General features: G+C 40.7%; 1 protein-coding gene across 1 annotated transcript in view; it reads left to right on the top strand.

The window, feature by feature from the left end:
- The window catches only part of NPNT (nephronectin), a gene marked incomplete at both ends in the record, with an annotated part of 46,722 nt that extends 29,270 nt beyond the window's left edge, over positions 1-17,452 (top strand). The window contains 6 exons of the mRNA XM_082281509.1: positions 389-511; positions 2,618-3,007; positions 11,520-11,615; positions 11,991-12,089; positions 15,544-15,800; positions 17,357-17,452. Of these exons, the coding sequence (XP_082137635.1) occupies positions 389-511; positions 2,618-3,007; positions 11,520-11,615; positions 11,991-12,089; positions 15,544-15,800; positions 17,357-17,452 (1,061 nt within the window). The remainder of the gene's footprint in view (positions 1-388; positions 512-2,617; positions 3,008-11,519; positions 11,616-11,990; positions 12,090-15,543; positions 15,801-17,356) is intronic.
- Positions 17,453-19,236: the final 1,784 nt, after the last annotated feature.

Raw genomic sequence — 19,236 nt, 5'->3', positions numbered from 1 at the left:
ATGAAGAAAAAACAGTTTAATATCTGTGTGATTAAGAACATGCATGTTCCTAGACTCAGTTTTTTTTCTTATTCTGTCACCTGTAAGAAGTGGCTGTTAAAATTGTGATCTTAATGATCTCAGCTGCAGTCTAGCAATGGCATGTCTGAAGCTGATGCTAAGGTATAAGCTGAGCAACACCAAAGTTGCCCAATAGTCCCCATTTACCCTAATGGTTGGATCACCACATTGATTTGTGACTATTTTCCTTTTCCCACTGGCAAAAGTTTTATTATTTTTTTTACATAATCAAAATAGTAATAATGTTTGGGGTTTTTTTTCAGGGATAAGCAGAAAGTCAGGTTTCTTTGAAGCAAATGATTTTTTTAATGTAAATTTTCTGTTGCAGATATAGATGAATGTTCCCTTGGCCACCATCAGTGTGGTAGTTTTTCACACTGCTACAACATTCCAGGATCCTACAAATGCAAGTGTAAAGAAGGGTACAGAGACAATGGAACAAACTGCATACGTATGTAATGCTCCTTTTAAAATAGAGATTCTGAAAGCTTGTGTCCCATTTTGTAAACTTTAAGGTACAGCACTATCGGTCTGGGTTTCTCTTAACTGTTTTTAATACTAAATAGGGGGCTGGGGAATGTAGTTGGGGTTTTCTAGGTCTTAGCATGCCTTGGTAAAAATATCTTTCCTGAGACATTTTCATAATTAGAAGGAAATTCACCTCTCCCTATTCACAGCTTGATTCTAGAGATTGCATCAGGATGAGAACAACTGAGTAAGCAGGGTAGGTCTGATCAAACAGTGCATATTACTCATACCCTGTTGTTATGTACACTCCACAGCTAGCCCATTTCAGCAGCTCACCCCCCTCCACACCCTGCTGCTTCCCAGATGTGAACAGAGGCAGGAGGGAAGATTTCTCTGGAATGATTTGCTGTTGGAAAATTCCCTTGGCCACCTTTCTCTTGGGAGAAGCAGCCACCCCCTTGGTACAGAATAGGCTGTTGGAGCTCCCCCTTATTTGACGTCCCACAGGACTGTGCAGCTCTGTGACATCTGCTGGATCTTTTTGATCCTGCATTCCTTTGTGGGATCTGGTCCTTGGTGACTCGCTGATCTCTTTAAAGAGCACAACCACTTTTTCCCTTTGCCTGTAGCTGTCATGGTAAAAGGTGTTCTTTCACATCCTGAGTGCTTGCAATTATGTATGGGCACATTTCATGTGTGTTACTGGGACATAGTCCTAAGGGGCATTTTATATTCTAATATACTATAAATGTCAAAACTGCAGGGTGTTAAAAGGGATAGTAATAAACAAGTGGACAGAGGGAAAACTTCTTTACCTGCTATCATCAAACAATTCACTGTTTAACAAACAGTAGTTCTTCATTTTAACTGTGTGTTATACTTGAAACGCTGGTACACAAAATGTGTGAGTAGAGTTCTTACTGAGCCTTTTAAGGTCTCCACTGAGATACAAAAGGCTTATTAACAAATAGAAAATAACAGAACAGATACTCTTGTGTTTCATGTCTGCAGAAACTCTCCTTGCGAGACCAAGTTAAAATTTGTTGTCATTTTTTTATGAAACATTGGAGGAGATGGTATTGTGGGTGCTGTCACTGTGGTGGAAGTGGTGCTCAGTCCACCACCTCATTTTTGTGAAGGCTGAAAAATGTCATTTACTTAGTTTCCTGGTGTTTAGCAAAGGTAAAGATCTAAATGAAGGCTGACTTAGGTGCAATCTCTAAAATTATTACTGCTATTGACAAGGAGAAATGTTTAGATGGAGAGGTCTGCAAGAATTTTCTTAAGCCAAAGGTATCTGCTCATCTCTGATCAAAATGGTTTTAACATTGGGGTCTTCCTAAACTTGCTGCCACTCCTGATTATGAACCACAGAATCACCAGGTAGGAAGAGACCTTCCGGACCACCAAGTCCAACCCATGCCCTAACACCACCTCAACTAAACCATGGCACTGAGTGCCACCTCCAATCTTTTTTTAAATGCATCCAGGGATGGTGACTCCACCACCTCCCTGGGCAGAGGATTCCAGAACTTTACCACTCTTTCAGTAAAAAACTTGTTCCTAAACTCGAACTTGTCTAGTTTAGAGGGCTGCTTAACCCATGGCTTCCTGCCCATGCTTTTTTAACCAGTAGTGCTTTTGGGTAAGTTTTGCCAAATCTGAAAGAGACTTGATTCTTGGGAGGAGGTGGGATGGAAGTGTCTTAGCCTTCAGTCATTCTAAATTATCTCTAAACTGCTGTAATGCCAAGTACCCCCTAAAGGGATGTGATAATTTAGCAGCGCTGGTGCTAAAGCATGTTGCTAACTAAAGGAAACTTTCAGTGGAAGAAAAGTTATTTCATCCAAGTCTCTCTGTGTCAAAATAGATTGTTAAGTTCCTGGGATGAGAAGCTGAGATGTCCATTTTGGTCCCATTTTGATTCTCTTTCCCATTTTTCCTGTTGTTGTGATTGAAACACCTGACCTATATCAGATATTCAAGGCAATTGCACTCTCCCTGAGGGAGGCAGTGGTATAACGAGTAGGATTGTTGATGTTGGAGGCACAACCCCTCAGACCATCACATGTACCTGCTTTTGTTACAGAAAGGCCAGTGACCAGGCCAACAGCTTGGCCGACACCCAGGCCAACAGGTTGGCCGACACCCCGGCTGACAATTCATCCTACCCCTGGGCCAGCAACTCGTCCTATGCCTGGGGCAACTCAACTTGCACCCAGGACAACAACTCGACTGACACCCAAGCCAACCACGAGATACATGCCAGTGACAACAAGGCCAGTCACGACACCAGTGACAGAGCCTCCAACACCGCCTCAGCCTACAACAGTAAGACCTACACTACCACCACAAAGAACTCCTCTGGTAACAACTGAAGAGCCTTCACATGTTCCCGTTGAAACTACATCTTCCCAAGGAGTTATAGATGACAACAGGATCCAGCCAGATCCTCAGAAACCCCGAGGAGATGTGTTCAGTAAGTAATTCTCCATATGCTTTCGTTTATCAAAGCTGTAGATGCACTGAGGTGGAAGCATGCACAATACTGTTTGGATTTTTTGGAACACTATACCATTGAGAACAGAGAAACCAAACTGAAAATGTTCATATGGTAAAGCTGCACAAATAGTTGATTTTATTAAGAAAAATTTGGGAAGAGAGTTCTGAATCAATTAATCAAAAAATGTGTTTATCTTTTCCCCCCTGAAATTATGGAGTATATTGTCCCACAGAAGTACTTAATTATGCTTTCAGATGAAGGTTTTAGGGAAATGGGAGACATTTTATTGAAAAGCATTGAAGTGCAACATAACTCACAAAGTGGTTGGATTCAAATTCAGAGAGTTGAGAGTCACTCTTAAATAAAGTATTACCATAGCTTTAAGAATGGTAAAGAAATGGGATCATGTCTGATTACCTAAAGACTTCTATGTGACCTAATGTGTATGGGTTCGAATAGTCTCAGATGTTCATGACTAAACAATGGGAAAAATGCACAAAAATAGCAGGGAGACTAATCCCTGTGGAAAGGGATACATGAAAAGCTGAAGATAGGAAAGATTCTCATAGCATGAACACATGTAATTTTAAGAGCTCCTCTGAAATCTACAGCACCATTGTGCCAGCTTTAGTGCATACCACAGGAGACATTACTGGCACTTACAGAGCTGTGCATGTCTGCCAAGAAATACTCAACACCCGATTTCATCTTTACTTCTGCAGCTAATTTTAGAGACGGGGAGGGTGTTGGATCAGCTCTTCAGCTTGTTGTACAATAAAGCTGCTGAAGCAATGTAGTAGGAGGAAAAGTTTGCTGTCTCAGAGCAGGTGCACAAGTAATGTGGGAGTTTTTTTCTGGTTGCTTTGGCATCTGTGTGGTAATTTCTTGGGCTTTGTTGTTGTAGGTCATTACTCAGTGAAATATTTTGTTCCTCGTAAAAGAGTTTTCCCTGTGACATTTTATCTGTTGTAGACAGATAAATTGAAAATGGAGAGAGAAGCTGACAAATGTTAGAAGCCAAATCCTGGTACTGCTTAGCAGAGTGTACTTTTGGCTTCGTATTCAAAATATAGAAATATGTTTAAGTGAAATTTTAAAAGGAAATACAATAAAGACTTACAAAGCTTAATATAGTGGGAACCAACAGTTAAAAATAACGTTTTGTGGACATTATTGTAGACTCCAGCATTGTGCTTCCCAGGTGTCTCATGTTGCAAGTGTTCTCTGGAATTCTAAAGCAGAGGGATAGTTTTCAGCTACTTTCATGAAGTCATAACAATCCTTTGTGTAAAGCTTGTTATTTACAGTTAGTCTTTCTGTATTGTCCCTAGAGGCTAGATTTTGAAGCTAATGCTTTCAATACATATGCTTCAGATATAGGAGTTTGGAAAATAGGAAAGTAAAAGCCTTTTAAGTTTGGCTTGGTCTGAGTGCAGCTTACATTATGGTACGTATAACAAACACAGGATCTTTGCAAAGTGGTTATCAGCTATTGGTTTAGGTCAGCTGCCACCCTCTGAGGTTTGTCATGTCCATACATAGCTTCAAAGGCTTCAGTGCCCAGCACAGCAGGACTGAAATGGGTCAAACACCAGCAGCTGTTCCTGGCCTCAGTAGGTAATACAGGAACAGAGAGTCCTCAGATCAAGTCAACAGATGTCTGTCTTCAATCCCATATAACTTTTTTTGATTCCCTGCAAAGGACATACTTGATATACGTATGTGTGTGACATAACTCTGTGACTGAAAACATACTCCACTTGTGCTCCAGATGATGCTAGTAGTGTGATCCTTCATGGAGCTGGTGTCTGTTTTTTCCTCTCTCTTGCCTTTTTCTTTCCTTTCCACTCTGCTTCCTGCTCTGTTTTTCTCCCTTTCTCTTCTGGGCACTTTGGAAGTATCATCTAGGTAATGGTCACTGGAGTCCTCTCCTACCTTCTGTTTGTCTTGAAGCATTTGTGTAGGGGGTGCAAAAAGCATTTGTTGAGGATTTGAAATGTACAGTCGACTGCAAAACAGTTCTGTTTCAGAAGAATGTGCTACTTTTTCAAAGAAAGCATTGCTTGTAGAGTAAGGTGTTTCTTCACCTGTTGAATCCTGTTACTGTAGGAGTTTGTGGGGAAGAGAAGTTACATCTCCTCATGTGGGACATACAGAAAAGCAGGTAGAAAAGTTATAGCCACGTACATTACCACAGTAGGATGCACAGAGCGTGGCTCTGCCTCTCCTCAGTACTGCCCTTGTAAGGATAATGCAGAGATACCTGAACATCCCCAGATGCCATCACTCCAGGGGTTCAGCAGCGTGGGAGCGTTACGCCGGGTGCTGCATTCCTGGGCATTAGCAGGGCTGCAGACCCAGCTGCACGAGTGCTCTTGGCTTGTGGCAAATGCGAAGAGCGTTAGCTGGAACACCTTTCACGTTAGCTTACGGATGGAGTGTGCAGGGTGGGTTGAGCTTCAGGTTCCTGCTGGCCAGTCCTGTCCCTGCTCCAGGCCTGTAGGAAAGCAGTGCCTGGTTCTGTTTGTCTGCAGCTGCTCAGTGTGAAGCACTGCAAGCTCAGGACGGCAGTGCTCCCACTGAGTGTAAGCCAGTGCCTCTCCAAAATCATTCCTCACAGCCAGACACAATGTTAACAACCATGGTGTTAAGACAATACAGGATTTCAAACTGGAATGACTAGTAACATTTAGCTAATCTTTGAATTGCTTCTTAGCTGCTATTTGGATGTGCCAGACCCTCCCCCACTGCCAAAAACATTTGTGGATTTTTCACTTGCTTCTATATTTCCTCAGGGAAAGGGAGTTTTGAACTATTTCCTTCATCTTCTTTAAAGCTGTTTCAGTTTTAGTCTCACCTACATCAGACATCTTTGCAATATTCCTGGGTTGTGGATATGAGGTAATTTTGTTTGGCTTGTACTGAGCTTCTTTAGGTTCATTTCTCCACACCAACTGCTTCTCCAGTCGAGGCAGCAAAGAAGCCAGTTCTCAGAAATTTGCACTGTGGTCCCCATATGCCTGCCTGGAAAGAGAAGAAAAAGCTTTGCTCTTTCTGCCTTTATTTGTTTCCCACTGGAGAATACAGGCAGCAATTAGTAGTCTTGTAACTCTTTATTTTCTTGAAAAACAGAGGAGAAAGTCGATGTTAGATCCCCATAGGCCATGAAGTAGGATTTAACTTCAGTTTTGTAAAGTCTTCAGAAGAATTTGTGTCATCTTAGGTGGCTACTTCCTCCTGTGTCTCCAAGGGTTGTTGTATTCCCAAGAGTCACGAAAGGTAGTGTTTTATCACAGGGATGGGCAAAACCCAGCACAGAGAGCATTGTACCCAGCAACCACTGGCAGTTCTGGCCTCCCAGCCATTAGCATCTGTTGAAGACCTCAGTATTTAAAGTTGTGTTTTCAGCTAGGTTATCTTGTGATGCATGGACATTTCCCTTCCTTTTTTTCCCATGGAGCTCTGAAGCCTTAGCCAGGCTTGGAGGAAGCAGTAGTTTTGCTCTGCCATCGAATAACTGCTTCTTCTGTCAGGCAATCTGTGGCAAAGGGGCCAGTGGCTACTGTGCAGTGATAGCTGTCCTAGTGTTCCAGACCAAATCCTGCAAATCCCGTTGCTCTAGGATTGGTCCATATCGGGGGAGGAAACATGCTGGGGCAAATGTACTTTTTTCTGCAAGTATTTTTCAAATTCTATTTTTTTGTTAGTTAACCTTTTCCTGGGCTACCCTTGGTGACTCCTTGCTCCCTATCTTCTCCCTTTGTTGTTGTTTGACCTGCTGTTCCACACACTGAGTAAACTTGACCTCACTTTAGAGCTCTCTTGAATGTGCTGCTCAACTTGAAATGAGCTGAGGGCCAGAGAAATTGCTCTGTTCAGGAGTAATGAAGAGCACAAATGATAGAAATGCTGATAATGTTATTTAAATACCTTCACAACTTTTGAAAGGTATTGGGTTGTTGCTTTGCTTTAAGTGCTTTACCCCTTTTCTAAAAATGCCTGCAGTGACTTTGGGGTGCTGCTTTCTTAGAGAACAAAAAAAATTAGTATTTTTGAAAATGGAATTCCTACACTTGGCCTTTGAACCACTTAGTCAGATGCAGACAGTGGAATCTGGCACCAAGGATAATCTTCTCCTGATATGGATATGGGGGGAATGGCAATGAGAGAGGAATGCAGTGATAGCTTAATATTTAACTATTTCAGGACTGATACAAACTACAGTGAAGTACGGAGGAATCTGGTCTAGTTGTAAGTCTCTAACAAATAGAATAAACTTCTCAATGAGACTGTGAATTTCTGCTACTATTGGGATTTGAATAAGCACTGAAAGCATAAACCTAAAGCATAATACTAGATATCAGGAGAGCAAGAACAATCCCCCTTAGAAGACAGTACAGCAGTTTTCCTTCTTAGCCCTTAGTGGAGCTGAAAAAGTTGGAATTAGGAAATGTTTCTCATAACAGCTATTAAAAATGTAAAGATTGGATTAAAACTTGTTTCTTTCTTTTCTTCCTTTCAGTGACTGCAAAGTCCTCAGTGCTGTAAGTGCAGTTTTGTGATGCTTGAAGCTGTTGAAAAAAGGGAAATAACAAAAGCAAAGAATGGAGGGTTTGTTATTCTTTGATATAATTAGAGTAGCATTATTTTACAACAGCATTTCATTTGTCTTCACTGTTCTGGCACCTTTAAAAATGTATTTGTCTTTGTATTTAAGCATTTAAGAGAGGCACTTTGTTCCTGTTGATACTCTGGAGTTCAATCATGAAACCTAGGAGTCTTGCAAGTCTCACCCTCAATCAATCTTCCGGCAAGTTTTGTCCCTGAATCTGATATGCAAGCTTCTGTACACTCCTTGTTTTAGCTGTGTTTCCCTGAAACTCAGCTGTCACTCTGCACCTCCTGAATGGATGTTCATAGAAAAGCAGGCAGGTTACTTTGCAGAAAACTTTCTGGAAGATAAATACCAAGATGCTTGATTTCAGTAAAACTTAATGAGCCTTGTAACTGCCTTTGAAATGCAAGATTGGACTTCAGAGTGGTGGCATGCTGACACTGTTGTGTCTCCCCTCATATGTAGATAGTGCTGGAGAGGGTGACACAGAAAGCCCTTCCTGAAATAATTCTTACTGCAGAATTTGAATCTGTAGAATTATAAGAAACCTATCCTGGACACTGTGGGTGTCCAAAGGGAAGGGTGAAATGCACCTCTCTGTTGCCTCTTCTTTTTAGCCCAGCATATATCAGAATCTTCCCTGGAGGAAAACAGGACTTACTCTTGTTTTCTCAGTCCAATTGACCTCTGGACTACCCTTACTTTTAGCTGTTTTCTACTAGTTCTGTGTGAGATCTCATCACTTGCGGGAGATTTTTGGAAGTGGGATTTAACAGCTTTCAGTCGTAATTACTCAGTCAAAAAATCTCTGTCCTTTTGTTGTTGTTGTTAGCAAATGGGAAGATTAGTCATGATCATTGTGTGGAATGGAGTTGTACTTACAGTGCAAAACCAGTGTTTTCTGTAAGCCAGAGAACTGCATTATTAGTAGTAATAACAATTACTAATAACATGAAATTGCACTCCATGTTTTGGTTTGTAACACCAAAACAGCAAATATTCTGTTTATTGCAAACTAGCTGATATATATACATGCATTTTCTTATACTCCCAAACTCAGCAATTAGCAAGTAAATAAAAAAAAAGCTGTATTGTTTTCCCGAAGGTTAAAAAAGCTGGAAAGTAATCACTCTTACTTAATATTTAGTAATCACAGTTGTGATATTTTCCCCCAGATTTGTGCATCTATGAAGAGGTTAGCTCATGAACTTTGAGAATATGGTAGTGTTGATGTATTGGCTCACTCAGAGCTTATAAAATTCTCCAAGAAAAAGAAGCCAAGTTTCTATTTAACAAGCTTTATCAAACCATTGAAGTTAAGTGAAAAGCACACTGATCCACTATATAAAGTACACAGAAAGGGTTTGGAAAGCTTGCAGAAAATAAGTGTGCCAAGTACTTTCTCCCACGATCTCCACTCGACATATTGGTTGTCATGGCAGAAAGAAGTGTACATGTGGGTCATATTTAGAGTCCTGCATCACTTATGGTAACCCTTGTTTCAAATTGAGTGCACATTCCTGTAATTAGGTCCGAGCACTGAAGTGACTGTATTAGAGCACTGCAACACATTCTTCTAGAAGTTCATAAAAAAAGTGTTTGGAAAGGACTCTGGGGGAATTTTTGAAAAAATATTTTTGCAGAGCTTTGATTACAGGCAGATACATCAACTTGAATTTGGAGAATGCTTGTATGTGCACACAGACGTAACTCAGGTTTGTAGAAAACAGCATCGCATTAGAAACGGTACTTAAGGAAGTAAACTGAAGTAGTTTACAAAATAAATTCCCAATATTTTTTGCAGTATTTTCCATAAACAAGGATTATGACAGACTGGGAAGAGGGTGCACAGGACATGTACCTTAAAACTGTGACCCCTGAGTATCCTACAAATCTTAGAGCATGGCAGTGGGTTCCCTTCATGCTCTTTGCCACAGTGCTCATTCAGAACCTTCCTGTGAGCCTGTGGTCCGAGCCTTTGGTCCCTGCCCTGCTGCACTCAGCAGTTCTGAAGCGAATTGTGGACTTGCTCTGCATAGCACAGAAAACAAACAGTATCTTCTTCCCTTGGCACAGTCTGAGGTGAGGGAAGGCAAGGTGGTGGTCCCTGGGCGTGCAGCAGCATAGATAGAGCTCCTAGGGAAGAGTGGTACACTGCTGGCAGGGATTAAGGGTGAGTGATGCCTTTATGAGACTGAATATAACATTTGTGTGTAGATGTACTGCAAGGCAATTATTGGCCTAGGTTGTGTGGACTGTGCACATTTGTAAGGTTTCTTTCATGTTATATCTCAAAGTTTCTAGTCACGTGGGCAAAACAGCCCAGATAAAACAAAGCAGCAAAAATATTATTTACAGTCAAGGTATTTTTAAAAATAACAGTCCTCTAATACCCAAGTCAGCTGCAAGCCTGAAGCTGTTGTGAGCATTAATATCCTAGACTGGAAATAGACATAGTCTAAAATCTGCAAAGGATTAAAAAGAAAAAGGAAACAAAAAAAGGGAGACTTAATGATTCAAATAATTACTATTATATTTATGAGTTCATCAGTTTCCTACAGATTTTGAGCTTTTTAAGTATTTGATTTTATTGTACAAAATTTTTATTCAAGATCTCTAGCCTAGAATAGTATTTTAAAAATACATTAGAATTTGTTTATTTTGTCCCAGTTTCAACATTTTTTCTTTTCTGTATTCTGGCTTTAGAGGAGCTCTTGCAGCAGTGCTATTTTCATGTTGACCTAGTGCAAAAGAAGTTCCTTCTTAACCTTTGATTTGATTTTCTGAAGACAACAGTCCTTCCAGTCGTCTTAATTCTTCTTGTTCTCACTTGCCCCTGAAGTCAGACATTAATAGTTATTTTTGCACTGCAAATGGAAAACATGTCAAGTTTTTAATAGATAAGGCCCTTACAAATACCTTGGGTGTCAGAGGTGCCTATTAAATCTAAGGACATGTCTGAAACATATTACTACTATTATGAATTATGCATTAGACTTGCCTCTAAATGAGGAATTTTCCAAGACAGCTCTATTCAGTGTAATCTTTATCTCTAGCTGACACCTGTCCATCAGGCAAGAAATCTGCATGAGATGTACACAGACTGGCACAGCATCTTCAGAAATATGTGGGAGTCTTTGTAGCCACCTGACTTTGGCAGCCATCACTCCCACAAAGACCTCATAAATTTCAGGTTGTCCTGGATGCTGAATGTGTAATAACCTCTGGGCTTCTTAATCACCAAGAGCTCTTCGTTCTCCTTGCAGCTGGGAGGAGCAGCTGAAGGACTGGCTGTGCTGCTGGAAAGCAAAAAGTGTAATTACAGTTGAATTCCAGCTTCCACTAGAGCTCCTCCTTCTCAACTCTCAGTACAACCCTGATAATTGTTTGGGGAGCTCTGATCCTTTGCAGACAGATGGATGTACCTTCAGCTGTAGTTCAAAGGTTAAGTGCACGTGGGGCCTCTTCCAAGTACTGCTGCCTCCTGTCGAGGTTCTCCTATAAACGTCGGTGGAAGGGTTGAGTGAGGACTTTCATGTGGCTTTGTTTAATTGAGAAACCACTGTCTCTGAAAACACATTTGGAGAGCAATAGTGTGCTTCAAGGATGAAGCTTTCCCCCCGGTTAAAAAGGAGCTTTCATTCAGAGGGCCTTTAGGAGATTTGGAATTACCTTTTATAGTGCTTAGGTAAATGTTGCAACACAAATCATAAATCATGTAGGCATAAAGTTTATGAGTCTTTGTGTCAAATATAATTAAATGTATTGAAATCTCCAGGAAAAGCACAATGCCCAGAGCTGCTCTGCTGGTTTTTGTTAAAGATAAAGCTAGTTAGTAACCTATTTCCTTATCTCATTCATTTTTTCTCACAGTTCCACGCCAGCCTGGAGTGAGCAATAATCTGTTTGAAATACTTGAAATTGAAAGAGGGATTACAGCTGATGAATTTGAAGCAAATGATGACCCAGGTAAAGACCATGTCTCCTATGCAGGACCTAGGGTTTATGATTATTTTGAGATTTCTTGGGGGTTTATACATTTTTCAGGGCTCCTACATCTTAAGCACCTCTTTTAAACTGCTTTATAAAACCAACCCCTTGCCTATGAAAACCTTTCTACTTTTATATCTTAAAAAAATTAGCACAAAAATAGTGTGCATTGTTAATAAATACAAGGGTCCTTTTTATTGTTTTAGTATTTTTGCGGGTTCTTTTCCTAGGGCTCCTTCTTCTACATTTAATTTTCACACTTACTTGCTAGTGTCAGCCACATGGGAAATTGAAAACCAAACCAATCTGAATCATTTCTGGGTTTTTTTGTGACCTCCTGCTCTGTTCTGCCAGGTGTGCTGGTGCACAGCTGTAATTTTGATAGTGGACTGTGCGGCTGGATCAAGGGCAAAGACGATGACTTGCACTGGGAACCAGTGAGAGATGCATCAGGTAAGTGATCTGTGTAGAGTCACATCCTGCAGTTGAAGAACCACCCAGGCTTGAGGCTGATGACAGTTTGTGCTTTAGGACAAATTACACAGCTTCTGTTCCCTTTAGTTCTGGAATATATTTCACACCCACACCTCTTCTGTGTATAAAAAACAAAATTGAGGATTACCAGTGTGAAAGAGCAGTTGAAAATTTACAGTTTTACCATGGCTGGCATCTTTAAAATAGGAATGTCTCTGAAGGAGTAGTAAATATAGTCAGCAAAAGTTTGCCTTAAAAGAATCTGGGGGAAAAAAGTGGACTAGAGAACAGCTTTTATTTATGGTGAAACAAAGCTTATTTTTCAAACAACCATGTAAACATAATTAGTTCCCTATCACTAGCAAAATTATAGAAAGTATTGGACATAGTCTTTGTTTTGCTGCCAGATATAATGTTCTAGTTTAGCCTCTCAGATTGCTGTAGGTTGGAGTAGAATTCAATAAAATCAATCTGTATATAGGAAAAAAGTAACTGGAAGTAAAATGTTCAAACACAGAAGCTTCTGAAAATGGGATTTTTTGGGATGGTAAAAAGTGACACTACACCAAACATTAGAGGGGAGTGTGTAGTAGCTGCTTACAGCACAGGAGACTAGCATCAGCATTGGTGGTCAGCAGCAGCCCTGCCCTCTGGCCCACCTCTGCTGTCCCAGGAAGTGGGATGTATTTTGTATATTGATTTTGGTGTGGCACGGAGAGGTTGCTGTCCTTTCCTGCCTACCCTTCCCCCAGCAGTGCCTGCCCAGCAGTGCTGGGGATTAGACACACATCCCTGGCTCCCCGTAATGATGGGATTACTTCATCCCCAAGGAGCAGCCTTTGAAGTGCACAAAGCTCCCATTATGTGAGGGATGGCAGCCTGCGGAAGGAAGCGCGCGCTCAGGCGGGACAATGGTACAGGTTAAGATGAGGGAGGGCGAGGGCATTTTCCTCGTGCACTACCCTGTCACATCTGTCTGGCCTTATGCTGCCACTGCTGGCACAGTCATTTGCCACCGCAGCAGGTGACCTGGCACCTTTTCCAGGCTGTTTGGCTGGCTCAGTGGAAGTGCTGTCTTCACTGGCTGGGCAGGGCTTGCCCCACACAGGCTGCTCTAGTACTTCAGGAGCTCTTTGTGACACTTGAAAAGCCTTGGGAATGAGTGGGAGAGCAGAGCTCCTTCCTCCTGCAGATGAGAAAACAGGCAGCTGTCTCCTGCTTGCAGAGAGGCACCTACAAAAAGAAAATATTACACTTAATTCATACCTTTTTTGAAACAGCAGCTGTAAAAATCCATTTTTTCTAGGTCACTCAAAGCATATTCATTATCTGTACTCAAAAATTGTTGTTAATGCATACTAAGTTCCAGAACTATGATTTTTAACCGGCTCTTTTTTGTCAGACTTTTCCCCTGCATTGCTTCGCAGTAGTCGGGGACAAGCTCAGCTATTTATTTCCTGTGTATGTTCTGCTGCTGTTGACATAACCTGTTAAAACTAGTCCCTTGAAGTCACACACCCACTCCCTCCTGTCTGGAATACCTTGTTGCAAGGATTTATTTTCACAGCTTGTTCCTGACTGTTTGCTTTCACCTTGCAAAGTTTGCTATTTATTGGTTTATCAGAATCTGCATTTTGAAAGGTGCTGTGCTGAAGCATTATAAACTTATCTTGCATGCAGAAAATGCTGATTTGAGGGGACCTTTTCCTCCAGGGGCTTGCCTACAGATATGTTTGCTTTGTGCTTACCTAAATCTGTTTCCTATTGATTGGATTCAGCCACAGTAACTATCTGAAAACGATGCACTTAATAAGTCAGTACTTTCATAGTGGTATAATTGTATCTTCAGCAAACAGGTACAGTTATTTAAACAGTATTGTGCTTATTTTAGCAATTAGTGACCTTGCTGCAAAAGCAATGCATTAAAAAAAAAAGAAAACTCCCTGAGAAAATACCCACCAAAAGGCTTTAACAGATCCTTGGGCAAATGGATCCCCCTTCATGGCTAAATGCTGATCTAGGGGCCCAGACAGCAGCATAATACTTTGCTTTGTTAAGTCTCATGGAGAGCAAAGAGTTTACAAACTTACGTAGAAGTAGTGAATTGGAGACAAGGTTGTCGTTCCTTTTAAGTGTGTGACAAGCCCTGGTACATTGTCATTAAATCTTACAGCTTTTGAGGGAAATCATTGTGACTTTCAAAGAGAAGCTTTCCAAAAACAATGCTCTGGTTGAGAAGTAGCAGGGAGATAATTAAAAAATATTTTTCTATCCTATTTAATGGTGTATGTTAACAATATTACAAACCCCCAATATTTCTGCATCTTCAGTTTTAACTGAGGAGACTAAAAATGCCACCTTTCTTAATGAATTTAAGGTAAAAGTGGAATTTTTTTATTTTAAAAAACCTCCTAAAATCTGATTTCATAAAGAAAAAATATTCTTAAATTCAGTGTAAGATAAGTTTTTGGGGGGGTTTTTTGAACCTTTTTCCCTTTGGTCATTTCAGATTTTAAAGGTTTTACCCACCTTGCAAAAGTTTTCATTAAAAGTACAAACAGCACATACAGGTCTGGATTTTCTCCAAGATGTGAAATCTCGTTTAGTGTAGTTCTGAGTGTCAGTATGAAAGGTGCCTTTTTTCTTTCTAGGTTGTATGGATGTTGCCATTCCCAAAATCCTCAGCTTCTCATGTTCTAAGTGTTTTCTGGAAGGCACCTTTACTTCATACATGATAAGAGCTAATAATAGGGTTTTGAATTGAGTATGTATGTTCACTGCCAACTTCCTACTGTTAGGCTTCAGGGTTAACAGCCATGTGGAAATCATTACTGCTGCTTGCTTTATCTATCTAATCCAGATTAAGAGTTTAAATTACGCTTAAATAAAAGAGGCTGTCGGGGTTGCAAATGGATATGCATTGAGACTTAACCTGTTAACACAGTTCCCAAAGGAAAGGAAAGGGACAGAGCCATAGCTCAATTACATGATAGCATTTATTCTGGTCTTCTCCTTTATCTGTCCAACAGCAAAACCTTGCAGCTTGAAAGGTGCGTAAATTTGCACAGTGGCTTTAATATCACTGTGGGTTTAAAATCATGCAGTCACCAAGAGGTTGTCAGAAATTACATAATACATGAGGTTTCCGTTTTTGAGAGGTATTGTTTGCATTGTCAAAAAGAAATTAGATGGGCAACACCTAACCTGGTATTAATGTATAGAGAAGAGCAGCACTGTAGATCTTACCCTGTAGGAGGCAGATGCACCAGTTTTGTTTATATAGGCCTTATTTAACACTCACTGAACTTTGTGGACCCCTTTATTATTTTTTTTTTTAATAACTTTTCATGCATTTGGTCCTGCAACCTAGTTAGCATTTAGAAAAACCAAACAAAACCTAACTGCTAAAAACTAACTGCTTTTTCCACTGCAGGGGGACAGTATCTTACCATCTCTGATCCCAAGGGCAAAGAAGGAAGAGTAGCACATCTTATCCTGCCCTTGGGTCACATGGCTCAGGCTGGAGACTTGTGCCTGTCCTTTAGGCATAAAGTGCCTGGGCTGCATTCTGGTGCCCTCCAAGTCTTTGTAAGGAAAAATGGTGCTCATGGCCCAGCTGTCTGGGGAAGAAATGGTGGCCACGGCTGGAGACAGACACGCATAACTTTACGGGGACTGGGCATCAGGAGTGTAAGTACTGATGCTCATGTTGCTTTTTGGGTTTTTGCATGAAAAGCTGAAGACAGTTAAATGGTGCAGCACTGCAGTGTTCATCTTCTGGGTTCAGTTTCAGTCTGTTTTACTACTTTAATCTCTGCCAATGGAATCACAATACAGATGAGAGTCATTGTGCCTTTTTTTCCAATTAGTTTTATGCACAGAAAAGAGAAAGAAATGTCAGCTACAGCAATAGACTCAGGCTACTGTGTCATTTCCTGAGCTACCTGGTACAGCCTATTTTAAGGGAATCATCACACAGGAAAGAACAGCCTTGTGGACAGAGGCATGCTCTATAGAGATTTCAAGAAAAGCCTGTATCAAGAGTCCTCATGAATAATGCTTTGAATAATACAGTGCCATGAAATAGGAATAATCATCCCCTGTGGATTAGTAACTGGCTCAACCAGGGCAAAGATACTGAAAATAAGTAATTTTTGGTAAGGTAGGGAGATTACACATGCAATCAGTTGTGGTTTTATGCCCTTTAACATCCCTGCAGCTGATCAGGCCAAGGAGGTGAATGATGACCTAAAAATACCTACAACACAGAGTGGTTTAATGCAATCAAAAGAAGCTGCCCGAAGTGCTATGGAGAATCTTTTAACACTTGGAAATCTTAGAAACATTGTGTGATTAACTGGTATCAAAAGCTCAGTGTTATTCTTCAACCTCTGAAGGTAGTTTCTATTTCAGATCTGAAGAAGTGGCTTGGGTACTTCAGGGCCTGTTTTACTCTGACTTAAATATCAGGTACTCTGATGTGAAAACGCATCAATGTTCATGGTGAGATCAGGTTACAAGTATCTATTTCTAAAACAAATATTAAGGCTGTAGGTACTGCAGATAATTTTCTGGAAACTTTACCTCAGGAACAGTAGCAAAGACACCTGACTTTGTTAGCTGTAAATGAATGTCGGTCTGAGAAGGTGGACATTTGTAACAGGTGAACAATATATTTGCTATATTCTTACTTCCCCCCCCCCCCCCCCCCCCCCCCCCCCCCCCCCCCCCAAAATTTATCACTTCTGGCAGTCCTTGTGTCTGTCTCAGTAAGTGTTGAATCACTCATGTCTTGTCTGGTAGACAAGATCTCAGACATGACCAGCAAAAAGTTCCTTTTCTCACCGTTCTGTGCCTCTCCTGACCCCCTGGCAGTAGTTGTCAGCATGACCTGCCATCCATTGGACCACAGACAGGAGCTGCCTCATGGCACACTTGAGTTTGGGATCTTTTGCAGCCAGCATGGGCAGCCAGGACTGCTGACCTGAACCACTGTGACACTTATCCAAAGATTGGGGAGCAAAGAAAGACTCCTAAGTAAGCAGGGAAGAAATGTGGACGTTTTAGTTTCTAGCTAATTAAAACCCAAAAGCAACCAAACAGTAGTGATTTTGGAGGGGCCTACTGGAAACCTGAGGAGAATTTGGATGAAGACCAGAATCCTTCATCACACTTTTTAATGAATTATCTCTGTGTAATTTTTTTTTTTTTATCCTCCACTTAAATTGTTCTATTTCTCTTCCTAGATAATTTTCAGAGGTGAGAAAGGGAAAGGAAGAACTGGAGATATTGGACTAGATGATGTGGTCTTGAGGAGAGGACGCTGTTCTGAAGAGCATTAGCCAAGACAATGGACCAGCAATCATCTCCTCTTGCCCTTCTCATGCAATTCTGCCAAACTTTGAAACAGAACTGCATGGAAAAGAAGAAAAAAGTGGGAGAGCAACAACTTCTTAGTGGTCTGCTAAGTGCAATCTCATGGAAATTTCACTTAAATACATGGAGAGCACCTCCCAGGATTGAGAAAATCCAAGCTCCGGCAGGTTCTTTCTATTAATCCTTACCCCTAAATCATATTTTGTATGTAATAACTTTTTCCCCTGTTAGGGCTGGTGAGTGCTCACAGAAAGAGCACTTGTGAAAAAGGGAGAATTGATCACAAAATGGTGGCAAAAGAAAGCTCCATCTCAAAGTTTCAGTGTTAACTGATAGTCATTATCTTCCCTTAGTGCTACTCTTTCATTGATTAATTTGTGTGAGTCACATTGGATTAGTGAAAGCCTGGACCTGAACTTTGGCTTACTGCCACTGACCTTTGGAAGAAAGGTTTGTCATATATGAAATAGCATTTATTTTGCTGTTGCATCTGTATTAACCAAAACCAGTTATAGAGAGTAGGCATTGGATCCTGTAATATTGCTTGTGCTGTGTTTTGTGTATATTTGTATGGTTAACATATTTATGTTTTTAGTATTTACAGACTGTAGTTGCAGGGTAATTGGCAGCTGTACTTTCTTTTTGTACGAGACAGGCGTTCAGCATCTTCTTCAATACTGCTGGTCATGCCAAGTTACCAAAGTCAGTTAATGGTGCTCACTGAAAAATGCTGGTGCCATTTTTCGTGTTGTAATGTCCTGAAGGCAAAAGACCAAGCACTTCCCTGCTGTAAACTGGCCTCTGAAAATGCTGTACAAGTTTGCATCGAGCTCACAAGCACGCCCTAAAGGGCTCTCAGTCCTGCAAGAAGCTCCTGGTTCAGCTGAAGACTGAGCAGCCAGAAAAAGATGAACTCGGATCTTGTAAGGCTGAGCCTGTTGACACTGCCAGGAATGATCCCTTCCCACAGGTGCCACAAGTCTCCACATAAGGGAAAAGGGCAGCTGCATTAACACTGTACAAACCATTCAGACCGTGAAATGCCTCGAGTGATCTTTGCCAAATGTCCATACTTCACCCAACCTTCTGTATAGAATAAGTATTTTATTCTTTAGAACTAGAACAACTATTAGGTCTAGTGGGAACTAAAGATTTATCAAAACTTTGGACTAATTTTATAGCTATGTATCATGCATGTGCTGTGCAGTTTCCCAGGGAATTCTTCTGTTTGGTGTGGAATTTTTTAAGTGGGCTATCACCACTGCTAGCAATTCTAAAATTGATAAAGTAACTATAACATGTTAAGAAAATGACAAAAGACTGGTAAAATGTTGTTACTGGTGCAGCCTTAAAGCTTCAAAATACATGTGTAGAAGAAGTAGATCTCAGTACAGTGTAAAATAAATGTCAGCTGCATAGCATGTTCAGTCTTGTACAAAGCTCACAGACACAGAATTGCAAGACCAGTAGAGGTCATATTCCAAATCCCAGTTTCTGACAAAGTACCAGTCTGAGAATACTTTTCCCATTTGTCCCCCAGGACGAAACAGCGTGTGTAGAGCAGACGTGTACGTGACCAAACAGAGTCTCCTGCAAAACTGTACCAGCAAATATTTTGAAAAGGAAAAAAGCAACACATTTGTAAACATTAAATTTTAAACTATTTTGCTTCAAATATGATTATGATCTTTTTTTTTTATGTTACTTTGTGATGTGTCAGAAATATCTGTGAATAGTTGAAAACCTTGTC

Source organism: Coloeus monedula (genome assembly GCF_965178545.1).
Source record: "Coloeus monedula genome assembly, chromosome: 5".
Classification (NCBI taxonomy): Eukaryota; Metazoa; Chordata; class Aves; order Passeriformes; family Corvidae; genus Coloeus; species Coloeus monedula.
Note: the sequence above shows the minus strand (reverse complement) of the source record. Positions and strands in the feature narration are given on the sequence as shown.